Source organism: Vipera berus (assembly GCF_964194415.1).
Source record: "Vipera berus genome assembly, chromosome: 16".
In the NCBI taxonomy this organism is placed as follows: domain Eukaryota; kingdom Metazoa; phylum Chordata; class Lepidosauria; order Squamata; family Viperidae; genus Vipera; species Vipera berus.
The window spans coordinates 4,884,973-4,906,308 of record NC_138219.1 but is presented as its reverse complement, the minus strand read 5'-3'; the positions used below and the strand labels follow the sequence as shown (position 1 = coordinate 4,906,308).

Genomic DNA, 21,336 nt, shown 5'->3' with positions numbered 1-21,336 from the left:
CTTGGCAGATTAACAGATGGCAAAGAATATTTATTCCAGGCGAAGGATGAGGTGAGTGGTGGTCCAGAGGTCTGCTCTCAGTCAAGAGTTTCCCAACCTCGGCAACTTTTTAAGACACACGTGGGCGTACTGGCTGGGGAACTGAAGTCCACCTGGCTGGGGGGTTCTGGGAGTTGAAGTCTTCAGAAGTCGCCAAAGGTTGAGATTCTAAACGGATCTTCTGCTCTGTCTTCCAGTTCTATCCTGCTGTCGCTTGGGGGTTTCGGATGGATTGGCGGAAAACATTCTTTCTTTCTTCATGGCCCCCCTTTTGTCTCATCCCTTCCAGGCAGAGATGAGTACCTGGATGCGAGTGATCAACGCTGCCGCTGCTGCTGCGTCGGCCCTCACCCCGCAAGACCCCGCGGAAGAGCAGCCTGCTCTCATCAGCAAAGGCATGACGCGAGCCATGACGATGCCAGCCGGGCCCCCGCACAGCGCCTCGGAAGGGACTGTCACCCTGCGTAGCAAAGAGGCGAAGGAGAAGGACCGGGAGAAACGTTTCAGTTTTTTCAAGAAGAACAAATAGGGGTCCTCGGTGGGAGAGGGGCAGGGTGGGGGGCTCTGCTGCCCATTGGCAAAAATCTGTACAGGCCTGAGCAACGATAACGGGGCGCGGCGAGGGGCTTGAGTTCGGCAAGGGGAGCCGGTTTGTTGCGGGGGGGCGTTAACCCAAGCGGCCGTCGCTCTTTACTAAAATCCTGCAGATTGCATGAAGCATCTCTTGACGTTTACAAGGAAAGCCTTCCGTTCCGGCCCCTCTTCCTTCCCCGTAACAAAGGAAAAAAAAAAAACCAACACAAAACAGGCCGCCTCGTCTTAGTTTGAAACAGGAGGGTGACGACGCAGTGGCAAAAGACCGTTGTGGCGGCGCAAAGTTGTGGGGAAAGGCCTCCGCAAAGAGTGGGGCAGCAGATTGTCAGATGCTGGACATCTGGGGGCGGGTGGGGGGGGAGAAGGGAGGGCAGGTCTGTGCTTCTGGGTGAACAGGCCACGGAAAGAAGTGGCACGGGGCTGATCCCGGACCGGTGTTTTTAACAACGCTGACATTTTATGGGTTCTGGTAGCGGTGACACCACTGGAAGTCCCACAGCTACCCAAATCCGGGCTTCGGAAGTGGATTCTACCTTTGCTCAATCTCTTCCTCCTCCTCCGTCATCTGTGCTCCAAGGCTGTTAGATTCTCTCCCCCCCCCCCTCGCAGGCCAAATCCCGTTGGAAAAAGGTTGCCAGTCTATGTGCCACTTTGGCCCCGTGCAACGTGCAAAAGGCCGAGAGAGGCGTCTTCTAAATATCCCCCTTTCAAAAGCCCCGCTCAGTTGTGATCTACGCCTATATACACGCTTCTCCCCCCCCCTTTCTAAAAAATCGAACTGAGGATGCGCAACGCAGTGCTGTTCGGCCCCGGAGCGTACACTGCTTGCGTGTGTAGTTAAGGAGTGCGCCGCCTCCTCTTGAGAGACGAAGCCGGTCAAAGGATGCTGAGCTTGCAGTGCGCCTGGTGCTCTTCACGTGCATTCCCACTGCTTCCATATCCCGGATGCAGCAGAGTGTGGAGGCAGGAGGGCAAAAACGTCGGGGAGGGTGGCTTTGGGAGTCCTCCCCCCCCAGGACGATACACTCTGCAGCTGAGCCTTGGGCCCTGGCTGCCTGCCCCCACCCCCAGACTTGCCTCACAGTGCCTAAAAGCTCGGATCTCTCGGGCGCTACAGAAGATGGAGATCTTCAGTTAAGATCCCTGATGCTTGCCAGAGGTTCTCAACTAGGAAGTCCAAGCTAGATCCCGCTCCTTCGGGCTCAGCCTAGGGACCGGCAATCAGTGCCAGCCCCTTCTGCTTTAAAATCCCCCCCCCCGGTCCACACCGCACACGGCAGCGCTGTTACAACCGATCTGTTCCTGGGTTTGGGGATTCTTTTGGTAAACTTTCCCTGACTAGCCCCCTCCAGCCCAGTTGACGCTGGCAGAGAAATCGGGAGGGGAGCACCCAATGCTCCTGGTTTCGTAGCCCCCTCCCTCCCCTAGTGTCTGATTCTATGCAAAACTCATCATCCCACCTCCGTTTTACTCCTTTCGTCAAGTCTCAGAGGGCACCGAGTCCTCGGGGTTAGAACAAAAACCACTCCTACCAATAAGGAAGATTGCCAGGTGGTGGCCTTTCCTTCCTTCCTCCTTGATAGGCAAGCTTGGTAAGCAGCATTGCTCTCCAGTCGATCACCCAAGAGATTTTAAGGCTGATCTTTGCCTCCTGTGGCTATGTGCCACAGATCTTCTCACCCTTCCCCCCCTGGTGAGCCCACGCTCTGCAAATTCCCACTTGAGTGGCAGAAGAGAACAGCTTGCAGGGCTTAGCCGAGAAAACAGGAAGGCGGAAATTTTCTCTAGAGCTGCCGTATCGCCTTCTCCGCCCCTCTCTGAAATTCTCATTTAATCCACTGGCAAGCACCCAAGTTGGCACCTTGGCTTGGCTTGGACTCCTCTCGCAGTGGCTTGCCAGGGTTTCATCAACCAGAGCAGGACCCCCACTGGTCTCTTCCTGTCTCCCTAACCCGGGTGTGCCTTCCATTCGTCCATGGATGTCGCCCTGCATTGCCACCTCGCCTGTGCAAGCCCTGCCTGGCACAAGAAAACATCGCCTCTCTTCCCTTCGGGCACAAAGGACGCCGAAGCAGCCTTGGCGCACGGATGGGGTTGCAGAAAGACCCAGAGGGATGGCCTGCCTGCCCTCCGATGCGCAGGGATGTTTTTTTTTCTTTTTTTTTCATGCTGCTTAGAAGGGGGGGGGGAAGGCCTGGCCTACAAGTGAGACACCCTTGCCTTCTCGGCACGCTCCTCGAGGGCCCCCAGCAGTGTTCTCTGTGCTTGTTGGGGACTAATTATCCATGTGTTTGCAGTGACATCTGTTCCAATATTTTTTTTGGGAGAAATAAAAAGGATCTGTGGAGAGTTGGCCTTTTTTTCTTCTTCTTCTTCTTCTTCTTCATAGGGGCAGGTTTCAAAACGGAGCATTTGGCCCTTTGCTTGTTCTCCGAACAGGCCAATTTCTTTGCTAACCCATCACGTTTTGCCAGTTGGCGGCCTGGAACAACAGCCGTTGTAATTTGCATTCCATGGATTGTGATTTAAGCGTGATGTGCAAAGTTCTCCGTGTGCCCAAGGTGGTCCTGCAAGTAAAAACTTCCCCCGTTTTCCTGCTGTATATAGGTCTACTCTTAAGTGCTCTTGCTAAATCTGGGATAGACAATATGATTGATTGATTATATTTATATGCCGCCCTTCTCCCTAAGGACTCAGGGCGGCTCACAACAATAAAAACTAAAAAAGAACATGAAAATACAAAATTTTAAAAAGAATTAAACAGTAGATATGTTCAACACATAGTAATTTAACCCCATAAAACCAAATTTAAAACCATACGTCAGTCCAGGCCCGATTGTTGGACTTCAGTTCCCAGAATTCCTCATCAAACGTGGTTGGCTCAGGAATTAATAAAGAGTTGAAAGGGACCTTGGAGGTCTTCTAGACCCTACGCAGCATTTCAAGAAAATGATTGTCTAATCTAAAAACCTCCAGCGTTGGAGCACCCACAACTTGGGGCTAATCAATCAGTTCAATATATTATTTTTTTCCCCCCTCACGATTGTCCTGCCTCTCTGGACAATTTCCCAGCAACGTTTAATGATATCCCAATCAAAACCATTAGAGCAGGAGTCTCCAAACTTGGCCACTTTAAAAGACTGGTGGACTTCAACTCCCAGAATTCCCCAGCAAGCCATGGGAGTTGAAGCCCACCTGTCTTTAAAGCGGCCAAGTTTGGAGACCGCTGCATTAGAGAAGTCCTGTTCAGCCAAAAGACTTCCGGAGTGAGTTCTGCTTAGCCTGCCTCACAGGGTTGTTGTGATAATTGCTAAGCACATTGATTTGTGCTTTAGCTTGTAAGCGGCCCTGAGTCTTCAGAGAAGGGCGGGATATAAATGGGATTTTTTTAAAAAAAGCGGGATGCTTGGAAAACATGAGTAATACATAACTCTTCAATGAATGCATATAAATAAACTTCCTTTCACCCAGGAACGCACACCCGCTCTCTTTTCCTTGTGGATTCTTCCGGTCAGGGCTTCTTCCTCTTCCACCCCTTTTAAAAATTCATCATGGAACGGTCCAGTTCCTCCTCTTCCCCCCCCCCTTGAACAGTCCAGCCTTCCCCCGGATCCTTCCGCATGGAACAATCTGGTCTCCCCCCCCGGATACTTTCTCATGGAACAGTCCGGCCTACCTCCTCTTTTACACGCCCCCCCCACCCCCGGGTTTCGCCTTTCCCCCGCTTCGCCCTTCCTTTGGCAAAGGCTAACATTCGACCCGCCCAAGCCACGTGTCAAGCTTTGAATGACCTATCGCCTGCCCCGCCTCCTATATTTGTTAACTCCTCTTCCGGCTGACTTCCGGCAAGCGGTGACGTTCCTCGCCTAATACGATTGGCCGAAGGCATGACGTACCCTCCAGGGAAGGCAGGGTCACGTCCCATCGCCTCACAGGACGGAAGCCAATCAGCTTGGGACTTTGCTAAAGACGAGAGCTGATTGGATAGCCTTCTTCCTGACACTTTCTGCTCTGGCCATTCGGACTGCCCGGCGACTCTTGTCGAAACCAATCAGAACTCGGAAGAAGGGGAGGAGGCGGGCCAAGCCCTGGGAGGAGGACGTGAAGTTTCGTTGCCGCCGCCGCCGCCATTTTGTGCTGAGGGCTGTTGCTGAGGTTTGTGAGGGGCTGGGCCCGGCCGGGCGGATGGAAGAAGCGGGCGGTGGGGGAAGATGCGGGGTGGCGGGACTGAGCTTTGCGGGGGCCCGCATGCACAACTGAGGCCTTGGCCTTCTGCCTCGACTAATAACAGTATTTTCTGATGCTGATATTGAGGGCGCATAGAGCATAAACACGCCCACAGCCATACACTGTACCACAGACCTACGCAATCGTGGCCTCTGCTTGGACAAAGTTCTGCTAGTATATTACACACATACATATATGTATAGAATAGAATAGAGCTGGAAGGGACCTTGGAGGTCTTCTAGTCCAGCCCCTTGCTCAAGCAGAACTTATATACATATACATACATGCATACACACACACACATTCATGCACACATACAGCACACACACACACACACACACACACACAGAGAACGACATAAGCCTTTCGGTAATAATATTCTTTAGCTACAGGATGTGTGTGTGTGTTTGAGTGTGTGTATGTACACACACATTTTGGAGTGTGTATGTGTAATAGTCTCACAAGGCGGGGCCTAAGTGTTTTCATAATTTGTGAAATTAATATGTGTCTGTCCACGCACGTGTGCAGCTGTATGATGCACACAAAGCGGTAGGTCGTGGGCCTGTGACTTACAGTAATAAAAGTATGATTGTTTGTATTTCATTTTTAACTCGTTCATCAAACACCTCTGCAGGTAGTCCTTGGCGTAGCAGCCCTTCATGTAGTGACTGTTTGAAGTGACGGCACTGGAAAAGTGAGTTAAAACCAGTCCTCGGACTTACAACTGTTGCCGCAACCCCAGGGTCATGGGCTCAAAATTTGGGTACCTGGCAATCAGCATCTATTTATTTTATGAGGGTTTCATCCTCCTGAGGTCATGTGATCGCCATTTGCCATCTTGCCAGCCAACGTCTGACAAGCAAACTCAGCGAGGGTAATCAGATTCATTTAACAACTGCACGCTTCACTTAACAACTGGAGTGATTCATCTAAGACTCTGGCAAAAAAAATTATAAATTGTAAAATCGGGTGCAACTCAACTTCCTTGCTTGCCAACCGAACTTCTGGTCCGGTTGAGGATTACTATAGCTTACCCAACTCACAACTGAGTGGCTCATTACGTCTTGATAACGAAATAAAAACAAATGTACAGGACCACAGTTGAGCCCAAAATTTCCACTGCTAATTGAGACGGTTGTTAAGTGAGTCACCGGCCCCGTTTTACAACTTTTCTTGCCACGGTTGCTAAGTGAATCGCTGCAGTTAGTGACATGGTTGTTAAGTGAATCTGGCTTCCCCCTTGACTTGGCTTGTCAGAAGGTTGCAAAAGGACCCAGATTGTTGGGGGCAATAAGCTGACTTTGTAAAAATGCCGCTTGGGGGGTGTATGAAAGCCCTAATAAGCAGGCATATACATAGAATGAAGGCTATTGCTAAGCACATTTGATTTGTGCTTCTTAGATTGTAAGCCACCCTGAGTCTTCGGAGAAGGGCGGGATATAAATGGGATAAAAAAAGAGGGGGATCACGTTGATCCCGGGACGCTGTGACCGTCATACATAGTTGCAAAACGTTTGGATTTTGATCACATGACGCTGCAATTTGGGGTAAGTCTGAAAACTTGTCACATTTTTCAGTGCCGCTGTAACTTAGAACGGTTACTAAATGAATTTTTGTAAGTCGAAGACTACCTGGTATTTTCTTGGTATCTCTGCTGCGTATTCATAAGCCTTCTGGGCGATTTAGGATTCTGTGAGTTGGGGGTGGGGGCACGAAGGAAGGCTCAGCTAATCTCAATGTATATCCATGGTTGTACTTTGACAATAAAGGTTCATTCATTCATTCTGATGGCGTAATGTACTAACTCAAGAGGTGCCTTCTTCCAGATAGTAGTTTTTTAAGACCGGGGTAGGGGGGCAGCTTCTGGGGAAAGAGTTAGGATCACCTAAAGTCAAGGCTTAAAGAGGCTAACGAGATTCCCTGAGCAAACTTAATTGTCTTTGATCAATACGATTTATTGGGCTTCCCCTCCCCCCACTGCTGAATTGCCTCATGCTGTCTGGTTCCAGCTGTTCAGAGCCAACTAAACGCTTCTTCCTTTTGCTCCCCTGCTCAGCTCTAGCCACCATGGTGAAACTTTTTATCGGCAACCTTCCTCGGGAAGCCACCGAGCAGGAGATCCGCTCCCTTTTCGAGCAGTATGGCCGAGTCCTGGAGTGTGACATCATCAAGAATTACGGGTTTGTGCACATTGAGGACAAGACGGCAGCCGAGGACGCCATCCGCAACCTGCACCACTACAAGCTGCACGGCGTCTGCATCAACGTCGAAGCCAGCAAGAACAAGAGCAAAGCTTCCACCAAGCTGCACGTGGGCAACATCAGCCCCACCTGCACGAACCTGGAGCTGCGGACCAAGTTTGAGGAATACGGCCCTGTGCTTGAATGCGATATCGTGAAAGATTATGCCTTTGTGCACATGGAAAGAGCTGAGGATGCCGTTGAGGCCATCAGAGGCCTAGACAACACAGAATTCCAAGGTGGGAAGTGGGGCTAGGGTGGGCGTGGAAGCTGGAAGCCAAAGGAAAGCCCTTCTGGCTTTCCTCCCCAAAGGAGGTTATTTCCAGAGCTTCCAAGTGTCTGGGGGGGGGCACAGCTGGTAATGTTGCTCACTAGTTCACTTCCAGGGATGCGGTGGCTCAGTGGGTTAGGACGCTGAGCTTGTCGATCAGAAGGTCGGCAGTTTGGCGGGTCGAATCCCGAGTGCCACGTAACAGAGTGAGCACCCGTTACTCGTCCCAGCTTCTGCCAACCTAGCAGTTCGAAAACACGTAAAAATGCAAGTGGAAAAATAGGGACCATTACGGTGGGAAGGTAACAGCGTTCCGTGCGCCTTTGGCGTCTAGTCGTGCCGGCCACATGACCACGGAGATGTCCTCGGACAAATGCTGGCTCTTCGGCTTTGAAACGGAGATGAGCACCGGCCCCTAGAGTCGGAAACGACTAGCACGCGTGTGCGGGGCAACCTTTACCTTTACCTTAGTTCACTTGCATCCTTGAGTCGCATCTCTGATGCCAACTATGGGTAGTCCTTGACTTACAAGAGTTGGTTTTAGGGACCGTTCAAAGTTATACAACGGTCCTGGAAAAAGTGACACGATCATTGCAGCATCCCCAGGGTCGTGTGATCCAAATTCAGATAGACTTATATACCGCTTTACAGCCCTCTCTTAAAGTTTACGGAGTCAGCCTATTGCCCCCAACAATCTGGGTCCTCATTTTACCAAGGAAGGAGGATAGCAATGACCCTCAGATTATAAATCTCTTCACCGTGCTTTACAGCCCCTCTCTAAGCGGTTTACAGAGTCAGCCTGTTGCCCCCAACAATCGGGGGTCCTCATTTTACCGACCTCGGAAGGACGGAAGGCTGAGTCGACCTTGAGCCGGTGAGAGTCGGAACTGCTGGCAGTCACTTTTTGGGACTTTCTGAGAAGCCAAGTCAGCAGGAAAGCCAGATTTCATTTAACAACCGGTGTTTACTAACTTGACAGCTGCAGTGATTCACTTAACAGCTGTGGCGAGGCAGGTTGTAAAATGCGGCAAAATTCTCTTAACAAAGGTCTCACTTTGCGACCAAAAATTTGGGTTCCATTTGTAAGTCGAGAACTGCCCGTATTTGGTTGCGAGGTGGATGGAATGTACGTGCAGTTTTTGTACTTCAGCAAAGATGTGACTTGCTGCTTGCTAGAAAGGAGGTACAGTTTCGTCCCAGTTTAGGATTGCTCTTTATGAAAACCAAGGCCAGGAATAATTTTGTATGAGAGTTTGGAGGCCCGTGAGATTAATAATCGTTCTCTTTACTAATATCCTTTCTGTTCATTGAATACTTAACAGAACGCCATTAAGATAAGGCAGTTGAAGCCACCGTAGATGATACAGATGCTATAAGAATATCACCGAATGCAGCAAATATATTAGAACAAGACTATTAAAATTCCAAGGCTTTCCAGCTTTGCAGGTTATCCACCTTGTTCCCCTACTTCACTAGGGCGGAAAGGAGAAACGACATATTTATTATCCTTGGTTGGTTTGTTTTTTTTAAGATTATTAGAACAAATAACACCGTAAGAGTTCTCTCTCTGTATTTAGACCTTCAGTTGATTAATTGATAAAAAAAAATACGCAGCGGGGTTGATTGAAAGTTGTTTCGATTGGTGGTTTGGCTTCACGCGATGCTTGGCCTTGGTGCATTTGAAGCAAGAGTTTTATCGGATAAACCAGGGGTAGGCGACCTTGGCTCTTTTATGTCTCGTGGACTTCAACTCTCAGAATTCTGGGAGTTGAAGTCCACGAGTCATAAAAGAGCCAAGGTTGCCTACCCCTGGGATAAACCATAGTTGGCTGGACTTGTGCAGGATGCCAAGGCGTCTTAAAGCAGTACAGAGTGACGAGGTTCAGACAGCCGACTATAAGCCAAGCCTAACGTCAAGCCCAGGAAATCCGGAGTCCAGGCAGTTCACTTGAAAATATAGGTTTTATTGCACGCTAAAAGCTCTGTACAAGAATCGGAGCTACTAACGATCAAAGCAAATTGGCGGTAGATAAAAAGAGTCAACGGCATTCAAAGTGGCCTGGCCTTAGATCTCTTGTGGGCACGAAGGGATTCGGGAAATGCTTGCCCCCTCCCCTCGGGCTCAGCCTGGTCATTCCTACACCAGACCACATCCTGGCTTAGAAACGTGGGCAGTTGGCTGGTGACCTATGGAACTGTATCCATCAGTTTTTCAAGGGCCACTTCTGACAGAGGATTGAATCTTGATCTCCTAGCCACCTTCTCCTTTCTTCCCTACTCCCATTTCCTGCCTGTTCATTAATAAATGTGTAAAAAGGCTTCCATGCCTCTTCTTTTTCCCAAAGGCCTTTCTACTCCCCTGTAGTCAACGTTCTCCAGCCTTCTCTCTATTTGTCTCCCTCTTGCTTTCCGATTGACCATCTGCCTTCCTATAATTTGGTGCTTTCTTGCCTCCTTCTCGCTGCCGGTTGCCCTGCGTTAGATTTTCAACTCAGCTTTGCTTTTTTTTTTGTTTCTGTCTCAGAAGTCGCGGAATTGAAGCCTCTTGGTGCCCAGGTTGTTCACCGCTAAGGTTGAGCACTCTTAACAGAGTTGGGGGCGAGCCGTTAAAAATCTGCAAGAGAGGCCGGTGCAAATGCATTCAAACAAACCAAACTTTGGCTGTATTGTAGGAGAAATCCCTCATTTCCCCCCCCCCCGCCTCTGATAACGTTTAATTGAGGCGGCATTGGTAGGTGACACATAGTGGCAGCTTGTTAATGTTTTCTACTGGTTAGCAGAAATTTATTATTTATTTATTTATTTTAATTCCATTTATATCCCGCCCTTCTTCGAAGACTCAGGGCGGCTTACAAGCTTAGCAGTAGAAATGTAATTTTCCCAAGGCTTTTTGCCCTTTCATTTTCTTTTCACTTCCCTGGAGGAGTCTTGAGTATAGTTTGATGAGAGTGTGGTCAGGAGAGGGATTGGTGGCAGTCTAGAAATGGGCTGGAGGCTGGTTCGTTGGACATGATTTTGCAAAGTATAATTTTTATATATATATATATATATATATATATATATATATATATATATATATATATATATATATATATATATATATATATATATATATATATATATATATATATATATATATATATATCTACATATCTACATATAATATATATATATATATATATATATATATATATATATATATATACATATATATACATATATATATATATATATACACATATATATACACACACACACACACACACACACACACACACACACACACACACACACAGAGTGGCGCAGTGGCCTAGAGGTGAAGACGCTCGCATCCCACTCGGAAGGTTGAGAGTTCAATCCTAGGCAGCGACAGGACACAAAGAGAAATTATCTGCTGCGAACTCCGCATAGGTGTCAGGAAGGGGATCCAGCCAGTAAATGCTCAGCTCCATTCCACTCCGATAAAAGGGATTATAGGGTCACAGAAAGGAAAAAAAGGCCACCCAACTAAAAACTCCCTTTTTATGACCCTGTAATTGGGCTAAAACCGACAATTAAAAACATCGTCAAAGCAATAAGAATAAAAACATAGCATACAGGTAGTCCTCAACTTACAACTATTTGCTTAGTTTTAACTGTGACACTGAAAAAAAAGTTATAACCGGTCTTTGCGCTTAGGACCATTGCAGCATCCCCAAGTCACGTGATCAAAGTTCATACGGTTGGCAACGTATTTACAACGGTAGCAGCACCCTGGTGTCATACGTGACCTTCCCAGGCAGGTTCCCACGAGCAAAGTCAATGGGGAGAGCTAGATTTGCTTAACAACCTCATGATTCATTTCACAACTGCAGCACTTTGCTTAATGTATGTGTGGGGGGGGAAACGGTCATAAAATCAGGAGTAACTCATTTAACAACTGACTTGCCTAGCAATGGAAATTAGGGTCCCAACTGTGGTCATAAATCTCGGACTACCTGTATCCGGTGGTGGAATTCAAATACCTGAACAACCGGTTCTCTTATTCGACGCAGGCCTGGGCCTCCGAGGCCTAGAATGGACTTCCGGAAGTGGCATGTACTCACTTCCAGTGGGCCATTCTAGGCCTGGGATGCCTCCTCCAGGCCTCCAGGGCCTAGACTGGACTTCTGAAAGCCAGCAGAATGTAGCTACTGGTTCTGCTGAACCGGTGCGAACCGGCTGAATCCCACCACAGCCTGTATCTTTAGTGGAAAGTTGTCTTTGTGGAGGGAAAAGGGCTGGATAGCAAAGTGTTGAGGTGGCAGTATGCTTTGAAGTATAATGTTGTCTGAAACGGCATAGGGTTCCCTGCTTGAGCTGGAGGATGGACTAGAAGACCTCCAAGGTCCCTTCAAGCTCTGTTACTCTGTTATGATGAGTTAAGGATTTGAACAAATAAGGGAAACGCTTCCTTGGTCTAGCTAGTGCATTAACAATATGTATCTTTCTGCTAACAGCATTTTACGAAGTCCCACTGATGTGTGCCAGCCCATGATCAAATACAGGTAGTCCTCGGCTTACAGCGGTTCGTTTAGTGACCATTCAAAGTTACAACAGCATTGACAAAAGTGACCTGTGACCTCCCCTTGGGTCACGTGACCAAAATTCAGAGGCTTGGGAACTGACTCACGCTTATGACCGCTGGAAGACTCCCAGGGTCACGTGATCGCCTTTTGCAACCCTCTGACAAGCAAAGCCTTATTTTTTTTTTTAATTCCATTTATATCCCGCCCTTCTCCGAAGACTCAGGGCGGCTTACAAGCTTAGCAGTAGCCAACAGGAAAACCCGATTCACTCAGCAACCGTGTTACTAATTGAACACTTAATGGCCCTGGCAAGAGAGGTCGTAAAATGGGGCAGAATTCACTTAACAAACGCTTCACTTAGCAGCGGAAATTTGGGGCTCAATTGTGGCCGTACGTCGAGGACTACCTGTATACACTGTTGTTGAATTTCTGTCAGGATTAAGGAAAGCTTTTAGGGATCCAGGGAAGAGTCTTGATTCTCTAGGTGTCAGAAAGAGATGGAGAAAGTGATATGAGTGGCATTTGCTTTTTCTGTCTTTCCTCGGTTTCCGATTGCAATGGATGAAGAACGCACAGGGCACTGGCAGGAACCTGGACTGGTGCTGCGCTGTAGGTCCATCCCTCAGCGGCACTAACTCTGCAAACCCCTTCCACAGAATAAACGAAAGGCGTCTGAATCCTTCCACATCAGCTCTTGTCTGCAGCAAGCGAGATCAGGGCACAGCCATGCCTGCCGAGGCGTAAAACTGGAGGAGGAAGGAAGAACAGATCCACTCACAGTGTTTGTGGGAAATAAACCTCACAACGGTTTAGCTGAAGTATAAGAATCGTCAACTTCAAAATTCAGCAATTCTGATTGTTTGGGAGTTCCTAGAAAACACGGGAGGCTGTACCATTGCCCCCCCCCCCCCCCGGTGTCTCGGAAGTAAATCACATTTCACATTTTGTTTCCACAAGGTTCTCGGGTTTCGATTTGTAATCTCTTAGCTGCTTCGCGGGCCTGCCAAGACATTTCCGAGTGTTTAGCGGCCAGCATCAAATTGGGGAGGCGAATTAAAACATGTACCCCTAAAGAGGGTAGAATGGCTCTCGCTCTCGCTGCCAAAATGCTTCATTTGGTTGCTCCAAAGCAGAAGAGGCAACGGGTCCCGTGAGCAGCTTCCCTCTGACCCGGGTTATATCCTGGTTTGTTACTTTGGTTTGGTTTTGGTTTTTTCTTTTTTTTTATAAAAATAATTTTGAGCTGCTGTGCTTTTGCTTTGAATTGTCTTAACCAATCTTTATAGCTGCCGTTCTTGCGTCTGTTTCTTCAAGGCAAACGAATGCGCGTGCAGTTATCCACCAGCCGGCTCAGAACTGCGCCCGGGATGGGAGACAAGAGTGGATGCTACCGGTGTGGGAAGGAAGGTCACTGGTCTAAAGAGTGCCCAGTTGACCGCACGGGTCAAGTGCCCGAGTTGACCGAACCTTATAGCGAGCAATACGGAATGGTGCGCACCCCCTACCCTACAGGCTATGGGGACGCCATGTATTACGATGACCCCTATGGAATGGTGGATTACTATAAACGGTATCGCGCGAGAAACGCTGCGGCTTATGGGGCTTCTGCATACGACACTTATGCGGAGCACACCATGGCCCAGTACTCCCAGTACGCCCAGTACTCGCAAGCCACGGCCATGGCCAATCGCCTCTCGACCACCTTAGAACCCTACGAGAGGCCCCTGCTGCCAGCCTCGGGAACTGCAGCCGCGGTGGCCGTCGCTGCTGTGGCCGCGACGTCCTCCTTTTACACCCGGGATAGAAGCCCTCTGCGTCGCTCGGCCGCTGCGGCTTCCACCGCTGGAGACGTGTACGGATACGAGCGCGTTCAGCTGTCTCCCGTCCCGCGATCCTCCCTCTACGATGTCCAGCGTTTCGGGCGGGATGCAGGCGCGGACAGGTTGCGATACTCCGCGTATTGAGTCTCGAGGTGAGAGAGTTTTTTTCATGAGTAGCTTGGAGGAGGAGGGGGAATGCCGCATATCGGTGTTGCTGGTGAGACCGGGGGGGGGGGGAAGCGGGGGGGAGGAAACTGGCCTGCAGCTGGGTGGGTGTCCAGAGGATACCTCTTGGTATCCGCACCTCTTAAGCCGCAGCAGCCGAGGAACCGGCCCGAAATGATACCAAGAGGAAAAAAGACAGGCCGCCATAGACCGGGGTAAAACTCGCCAATTCGGAACATGGCATTCTGGAGAGTGCTAAACCTGGCACCCGCAGTCCTTTCCAGAAGTAAGCCTTCTAAACTGAAAGTGTATTCTAGAGCATCCCGGAGATAATTTGGCCTCCCAAACCTACACGCCATGTCCAGGAAATCTCAGGATTACTTCTGGTACTAAGGATTGATTTCTAGGAAGCACCCCAGCTCATGGCTATTTCCGAGTTCCCCGGAATATTGGTTCCCAAGTGAGTTTTCTTCCTCCTCACTCACGTGCTTTGTTAGTCAGACTCAGGGTTGTCTTGTCCGAAAAACCGTGGGTTCCACTGTTCTGATTCCAAAAATCCTGGCTAAGCTTGCCCCGTTGTTGTTTTTCTCCTTCCTCCTCTCCTTCCTCTTCCGTTCCCATTGCCCCTTACATTGCATTCTGCTCCCAGGACTGTGGGTGCCTCGTTCTCTCCTCCTTGCCTCTTTATCCCACTGTGCACCACGAAACCTGAAGATTAGGAGGCAGTGGCCACACCCTGCTGCCGACCGTAGGTGGAGCAGCTTTTCACTCAAAAGCTGCTTGGGAATTGGAAGAGCCAGCTTTGATTACAGGAGATGCTCCAGGGTGTAGTCTCTGAGCCCCACCCCGGGTTTGAAAGAGGTTCCACTTTGCCTTTCTTGGTGGCCCTTCAGAAAATGCCTGCCAATTTGGGGAGAGTTTCCATCCAGAGAAGAATGCACATTTGGCACTCTTGTTACCTGAATCCAAATCAGTAAACCCAGACCTTTTTTCTTTCACCAGTGGCTGAACCAGGTGCTTTAACGAGCAGAAGCGCCATTCGCATCCGTGGAATTATATTTGTGGACCTCTTCGTTTCGCCACTGTGGCTTCATAGTTGCTAGCACCGGTTCCCTCTGCAAATGTGCCTTAATTAATTCTTAAGAATTCATGGATGCTTGCGGGCCCCAGCACAGATTCTGCTGGAGTAATTCCTTTCCTTCACGATGCTGTGATTGCTGTGTTTTTGTCCTATCATTAAACCTGTGATTTATTTTCACTGGGTGACACACCCCCCTCCTGAAAGATAATATTCCTTTCTTTTTTTTCCAAATGGTTCTTAATTTCTGTTCCATTCTTTAAAAAAGAAAAGAAATAGAAACCTCAGCTGCACTTTCTTCCGGTTGTTGGGTGGCTTTTCACATCCGAGGCAACCGGATCGATTTTTAGGAATTCTTCATATGACCAAGTGACAGATGTATGATACCGTTTATTTGCAGTCCTTTCCCAACCCTTCCAAAGAATGAATTCCTTTCCCTGCAATGTTTAAAATATTTTCACGGGCTTTTCTGTCACTGTGCCCCCGAGGAGAGCCACCAGTATGTTGACGTTCCTCTGAAAATTTTAATTCTGTGCGCTGTGAGGTTGGGGAAAGGTGAGTAGCCAGTGTTGAATTTTCCACTGGCTCCTTTCGACCTGCCGCTAAGAGGAATGATCCAGGTCTTGTGGCGGTGGTGCATCTTTGACGAAAAGTTAAGTTCAGCCAGAATTGCAGGTAGTCCTCAATTTACAACCATTCATTTCACGACCGTGCAGAGTTGCAACAGCACTGGGGGGAAAAAAGGGGACCGATTGCCAGTTTTCACACTTAACGACCGTTGCACTCTTTCCCCCACGGTCACATGGTCAAACCTGGGGTGCTTTGCAACCACGTGTACTTAGGATGGTTGTGACCTCCTGGGATTGTCCTTTGTGACTTTCCTAGTCAATGGGGAAGCCAGACTCGTTTTGACGCTTGCACGTTTAACAGCTGTAGTGATTCACCGAACAGCCAGGTCGTAAAATGGAGGTCTGACTCCCTTAGCAACTGCCTAGCTTAGCCGGGGAAATGTTGGGCTGAACTTTGGTTGTAATTCGAGGACTACCAGTAATCCAGCCTTCACAGGGACGGCCGCTCACAAAGGAGGATCCACCGTGTTCCAAGTACCACGGCCCAGGTTCCCCATGTTCTCAGTTAAAAGGATCAGGCAGACGACAGGCCGGCCTTTCTTGACCGCCGGACATCGGAAAACTGCTGCCAGCCTGGCAAAATAGACTCTAGCCATCTGACCAAACGGATCTCGGCCTTAGATCTGTTCCCGAGGGTCAACTGGTGGCCGCCATCATCAACTTTGCAGAAGACCCCTAGAAGCCTCTAATAGCAGGAGAGGACACTGGCACGCTGAAGCTTGTCCAGGAAAACAGGGGGGAGATAAAACTCTTTAATGTCTCGTTTTGAAACGAATGTTTTCTTTTAAGCTTGAAAGTGAGATCTGCCTGTCTTGCCCCCTCTTCCTCCTCAAGATGATCCGTAGCCCGAGGAGGAGGAGGAGATCCTTCCAAAAATGGGTACCAAAAAAGCGGTTAATATTCTGACAATCTTTTTTTTTTTTGGGGTCTTTCCTCCCAATCAAATGCACTTCCCCCTTCTTCACGCCTGAATTAATGCTCTAAGGCCGGGATCTCCAACCTTGGCCACTGCCTGGGGAATTCTGGAATTCAGTTGGAAGTCCACGAGTCCGAAAATGGTTGGAGACCACCCCTGCCCTAAGGGACGTGGGTGGGGCTCAGCCACGCAAGTGCCGGTTTCTCTAGCTCCCCATCCCACCCCACCCCACCCCCAGCGCCGAGCCTGCAAAATGAACTGTGTCTTTTATTTTTCAGGTAGGCTATTTGAGGGCTGGACATCGGGCTCCTGTGGCGCGTTCACGTCAAAAGCTATGCCAGGCTTCACGATGGGTCGATTTTGTGTTTAGCATGCTCTCACTAATGGACATTTCTGTGTCTCTGCGAAGCTTAGTGACAGCTAACAGTCCCTCCTGTCTCTCTCTTTATTTTTAATTAAAAAAAATGAAGCACCACAACCCCCCCCCCCTCCTTCCAAGCATTATCGGAAAGAGGCTCTAGGAATTGGGGAGAGGAGGCTGTTGGGTGACTGGCCTTGTGCCCTTTGCTTGGGTCGAGCGCTGTCTAAGCTTGGACTTTCAGCCCAGAGGGACCCCCTGCCCAGAATAAACCAGAGACATCATCCATCATACGTGGCCTTCCAAGGCTAGCTTTGGGCCAGTACGTTTCGCTCCAGTCCAATTTGGCAATTTCTCCTCCCCTGTGTAGGCTTGATTTTGGAACTAAATAATCTAGCTGATCCACTTCTCTCCTTTTTTTATTATTATTATTATTTTGTATTACGAGAAGATATTGTCATATTTGGTAGCTGCCTTGCGTTTGGACTGTAGAAAGCTTTCCTTTCGCTATGGATATTATTAACCTGTGACTTTTTTTTTTTTTGTTCTTTCGAAGTTGATATTTCCCTTTTCTCCCCCCCCTTCTCCAAATAAAATAAAATAATAAAAAAAAACATTTGTAACGGATCCTTGAAAGTGTCTCCGTTGTGCGATTTGGATTTGAAAGGATGAGCTCGCCTGCGGTCAAAGACTCTCTCCCTTTACAGTTTTGCCTCCGAAGTAGAACGGGTTGCAGAATGCAAAAAAGGTTATTTCAGACTGCACAAACTAGAATGATTTTGAGCTCTTGCTGCTGGTTTGCCCCTCAGTTTCTGGACACGTGAAGATTTCTCTAAAATGTCTTATTAAGTTTAAGTTTATTGAATTTATATATCGCCCTTTTCCCCGTAGGACTCAGGGCGGTTTACAAGGTATTTAAAAACGTCAATACAATACAAAAGTTAAAAACAATTAAAAATAATTAAATTTGATCCCTGAAAAATATAAAACCCCAATTAAAAACTCCCCAAGGAAAGTCAGCTTAGCTTCAGTCATTTGGGGAGTTGGAAGTCCATTCCTCTTAAAGTTGCCAAGGCATTAGGAATATTTGCTGCCTTGAGATACTTATAAAATTAATAAAGGTGGGCTATTAAATAAATGCACTGAGCACTCCCACCAAATGAGCTGGGTTTAGGCAACAGACCACCAGCTAACCAAAGTTAACCACTGATCGCAGGTGACTTGCAAACGCAACTACCGTCTCTTGAACTGACTCGATTCAGTGGTAGGACAAACCCACTGCATACCAAAAGGGAGACAGGACAATCTGGATAGAGAAATAAAAACAAGGATACGGGACGGTGGCCCACCCAACCCGATATCTGTAAGCCATATCTACCATTGGCACCGCGTAAAAATGCGGCCACTGCTTTAAAACCATGAGAACCAGAAACATGTTTTTAATGAAAGAATATACGTCTCAGCAAATTTACAAATTATATTGGCAAGGAAAGGAAAGCTCGCAAGCACCTGACTGCCGTTTTGCTATTCGAGTATATTTTGCTTTATCTCCAACTACCGTCTAGCCTGCATATCTCCACCTCATCCTTGAACTTAAGGAAAAGCTCATTTCACTTTTCCATCAAAGGGATCTTAACTGAAAGCCAACACTGCCTCCATTGTTCTCAGCCTGCTAAGCTCGAGATGTCTGTGTGTGGGGGGGAGGGAGAGAAAATAACGGAGGGAGGAATCTGGACGCAGGTGCGGAAGAGTTGTCTTGAGTGTGTTTCCAAGGCACCAGACAGCAAGGCCAATCTAAAAAAGAGGAGAAAGTTTCCTCCAGCTCCTCCTCTGGACCGCTTTCCTCAAAACTGTGGCCCGACGCTCCTGCTGCAGCCAATATAGCATCTCCACTATGTCCCTCTCCATTTTATCTTGGTACGGGCGACCCTTGAAAGTCACCGTATCGTTGAAGGCATCTTGGATGTGTTTCAGAATCATTCGGAGTTCGAAGTTGTACTGGTCCAACTCGGAGCGCAACTGTCTCCTGACGTTCGTCTCTTGCATCCTCATGGCGAAGGAGCCTATCTCCTTGCTGACCAGGCGGTTAGGATCGGAAGCAATCTGCTCAAACTCCTCTATTTCAGCCAGCAGGAGCTCTCGATCCTGGATAAACTGGGCCGCTATTTCCCAAGAATTCAGCATGTCCGGAAGCAGTAAATAATACTGGTTGGAGCTGTACTTAATGGCCATATCTAGCCTTTCCTGTTCAGAGAAGTGAAGGACGGTCCATAGTCTTGCCAGTCTCCTCTGTAGGACATTGAGGTCTTCAAACCTATGGTCACAAGTAGGGAAATTTCCCAGGCCCTCCCACCAGGTGGTGCTGACGTTCCATAACCCCGTGTGGAAGAGTTCTTTCTGAGACTGAAGCTCCGCCCCTCTTAGCTGCTTCCTCTTCACTTGCTGTTTCTTCACTTCGTGCTCGGTTAACACAGCATGCACCTCTTTTTCTTTCTCTTCTTTATCTTCTTCCTCAGGGTTGTACAAATGAAATATGACGGGCAAATAGTCAGCGGTGTTGTTACTGATGTATTTCAGGTACTCATCAATGTTAAACGTGGCTTTCCACCATTTGAGCCAAGATACGTATTCTTTGGAAGCTAACTTCTTGGATAGATTTGGGGCCTGGGGTGCCTCCACCTCTTCCTCTGGAACGAATGGGCCAGCTGGGAGAATTTGACTCAGCTCTGTATTAACTATCTGCTCGCTTTTCTTCTTACTCAGCGTGGAGGAAGCAAAGCAGGACTGACGAGGCAGGGTAGCTGCAGGAGACTCTATCAAAGGTCCTTGGTCAAACTTCAAGTGCTCTTTAGGAATAGTGTCCATCAGTTGCTTGTAGATCTCCTGGACTTCTTCTCCAGTGGAAAGATTCGCGTCCAGTAACTTCACGGTAGCAGGACTGATCTCGCCCAGGAGGTGATTGTAGATCGGTAAAGACCTGTCCATAGTCACATTTTCCAAATAGTGTCTTTCAGACACCTGCAGGTCAGCTGTCTTCACCACCATCCTGTCATGGATTCTGACATTTACCGTCGTCGCCTGAGGATGAGAGGCTGGGGCCGCGATGATGGTGTTTCTCCGCTGCCTCTCAAAACGCTCTTCCTCGCGTAGGGACAGGAGCGTTCTCTGCAAGTGCAGCTGGCGAGTCTCACTGGCTTTGCTCCACATCACAGCTTTAATGAGGGGAGGGAGATCTAAGTCGTCTTGCTCGCCTTTCCACTGACTCTTTTCCATGAAGGAACCCCGGACCAGCCTTTGAAGGTCTTCAGCCAAGAACGCTGGACCCTTAATTTCGTCATCTTCGGGGTATTCAGGACAGCGACAAAGCAGAGCAGGGCTGGTCTTGCGAGGGATCAAACCTATGCCAAGTTCATCGGCTAAAAGCTTCCCCACCCTCATATTGGGCAGAGAGTGGCACTTGTGAAGGACAGGAGTCATTGGGCTAACCCGGGGCGTAGACCAGTTGCGGGAGGCACTGCGGGGACAAGGGGTGGTGACGGCAGCACCGGTCATTTGCTGCCGGAAGTCCACTTTCCTAGCGGGGGGCAGATTCAGCTTCCTTATTTTGCTCAGGTCCAGCAAGGGTAACTCCTCCAGCTCTTTCACATCCTGGAGGATCTTTTCCTTCTCCGTCAACATCCGGGGCCGGATGTATCGGATGAAGTAAGAGATGGTGATGCCCAAGCGGTTGCCCAGGGAATGGGTGGTCATGGGGCCAAAGGGGCTGGAGAAGCTGGTAGGCGACTCGGCCGGGCGGTCCGCCAGTCTCTTCATCTCCCACGCCAGGCGGTGCCGCACCGCCGGCACGTTGAGGAACTTGGAGCAGTCCAGGGCCAGCTGAGCCGAGAAGCGGATGAGGTTGGCGCAGTCGGTGAAGACGCCCCGCAGCCGGCAGCACTCCATGAGGCCCAAGTAGTGGCGGAAGAGATGCTGGGAGACCAGGCCCAGGTAGCTCAGGAGGTGCTGGTACAGCTCCCGGTTGGCCTCGGGGCTGAAGGCCGGGTCGTGCAGCAGGTGCTGGAGGTCCTTGTGAGCTTGCTTGACCTCGGTCAGGATGATGTCCCGGAAGGCCCGCCGGTGTTGAGAACGGGCCTGGGCCTCCTGAGGCCCGGGCTCCAGCCGGGCCTTCACCAGCTGCATCAAGGCCGAGAGCGAGATGGGCACCGACAGCTCCTCCTGCTCTGGCGGGCCCAGCGAGGAGCCGGACAAGCAAGGCTTGAGCCGGGAGAAAGTGGTGGGGAAGAGCGAGAGCGGCGTCAGGATGCGCTGGTACTGCTCGTACAGCCGGTGCGTCCACCGACTCGTGTCCTCCAGCGGGTACAGCGGCCGCCCGGGAGGCGACGAACTCGAGGCCATGGCGGCCGAAACCGCCTCCACAGGCCCGCTTTCGGCGTCGCCTTGGCAACCGAGCGG

General features: G+C 49.3%; 3 protein-coding genes across 10 annotated transcripts in view; 2 read left to right on the top strand and 1 right to left on the bottom strand.

The window, feature by feature from the left end:
• Positions 1–3,131, top strand: part of SPTBN2 (spectrin beta, non-erythrocytic 2) — a 65,379-nt gene extending 62,248 nt beyond the window's left edge. The window contains exons 34-35 of the mRNA XM_081340983.1: positions 9–51; positions 329–3,131. Of these exons, the coding sequence (XP_081197109.1) occupies positions 9–51; positions 329–568 (283 nt within the window). The 3' untranslated portion in view covers positions 569–3,131. The remainder of the gene's footprint in view (positions 1–8; positions 52–328) is intronic.
• A 1,602-nt stretch (positions 3,132–4,733) lies between these two features.
• Positions 4,734–17,498, top strand: LOC308675257 (RNA-binding protein 4B). Of its 8 annotated transcripts, none has more exons than XM_081340381.1 (5): positions 4,734–4,788; positions 5,495–5,554; positions 6,917–7,339; positions 13,233–13,890; positions 16,805–17,498. In XM_081340381.1, exons 3-4 carry the CDS (start codon positions 6,928–6,930, stop codon positions 13,880–13,882), a joined length of 1,062 nt encoding a protein of 353 aa, XP_081196507.1. In that variant the 5' UTR covers positions 4,734–4,788; positions 5,495–5,554; positions 6,917–6,927; the 3' UTR covers positions 13,883–13,890; positions 16,805–17,498. The 8 variants fall into 8 exon arrangements, with proteins under 8 accessions (XP_081196507.1, XP_081196504.1, XP_081196509.1 ...); XM_081340378.1 differs by having other exon boundaries at positions 14,906–17,498; XM_081340383.1 differs by lacking the exon at positions 13,233–13,890.
• Positions 17,499–18,543: 1,045 nt separating this feature from the next.
• Positions 18,544–21,279, bottom strand: CCDC87 (coiled-coil domain containing 87; the record flags this gene model as incomplete). The annotated part of the gene is made up of 1 exon (XM_081340951.1): positions 18,544–21,279. The coding sequence occupies one exon, from the start codon at positions 21,277–21,279 to the stop codon at positions 18,679–18,681; it is 2,601 nt and encodes an 866-aa protein (XP_081197077.1). The 3' UTR covers positions 18,544–18,678.
• Between the last annotated feature and the right edge of the window lie 57 nt (positions 21,280–21,336).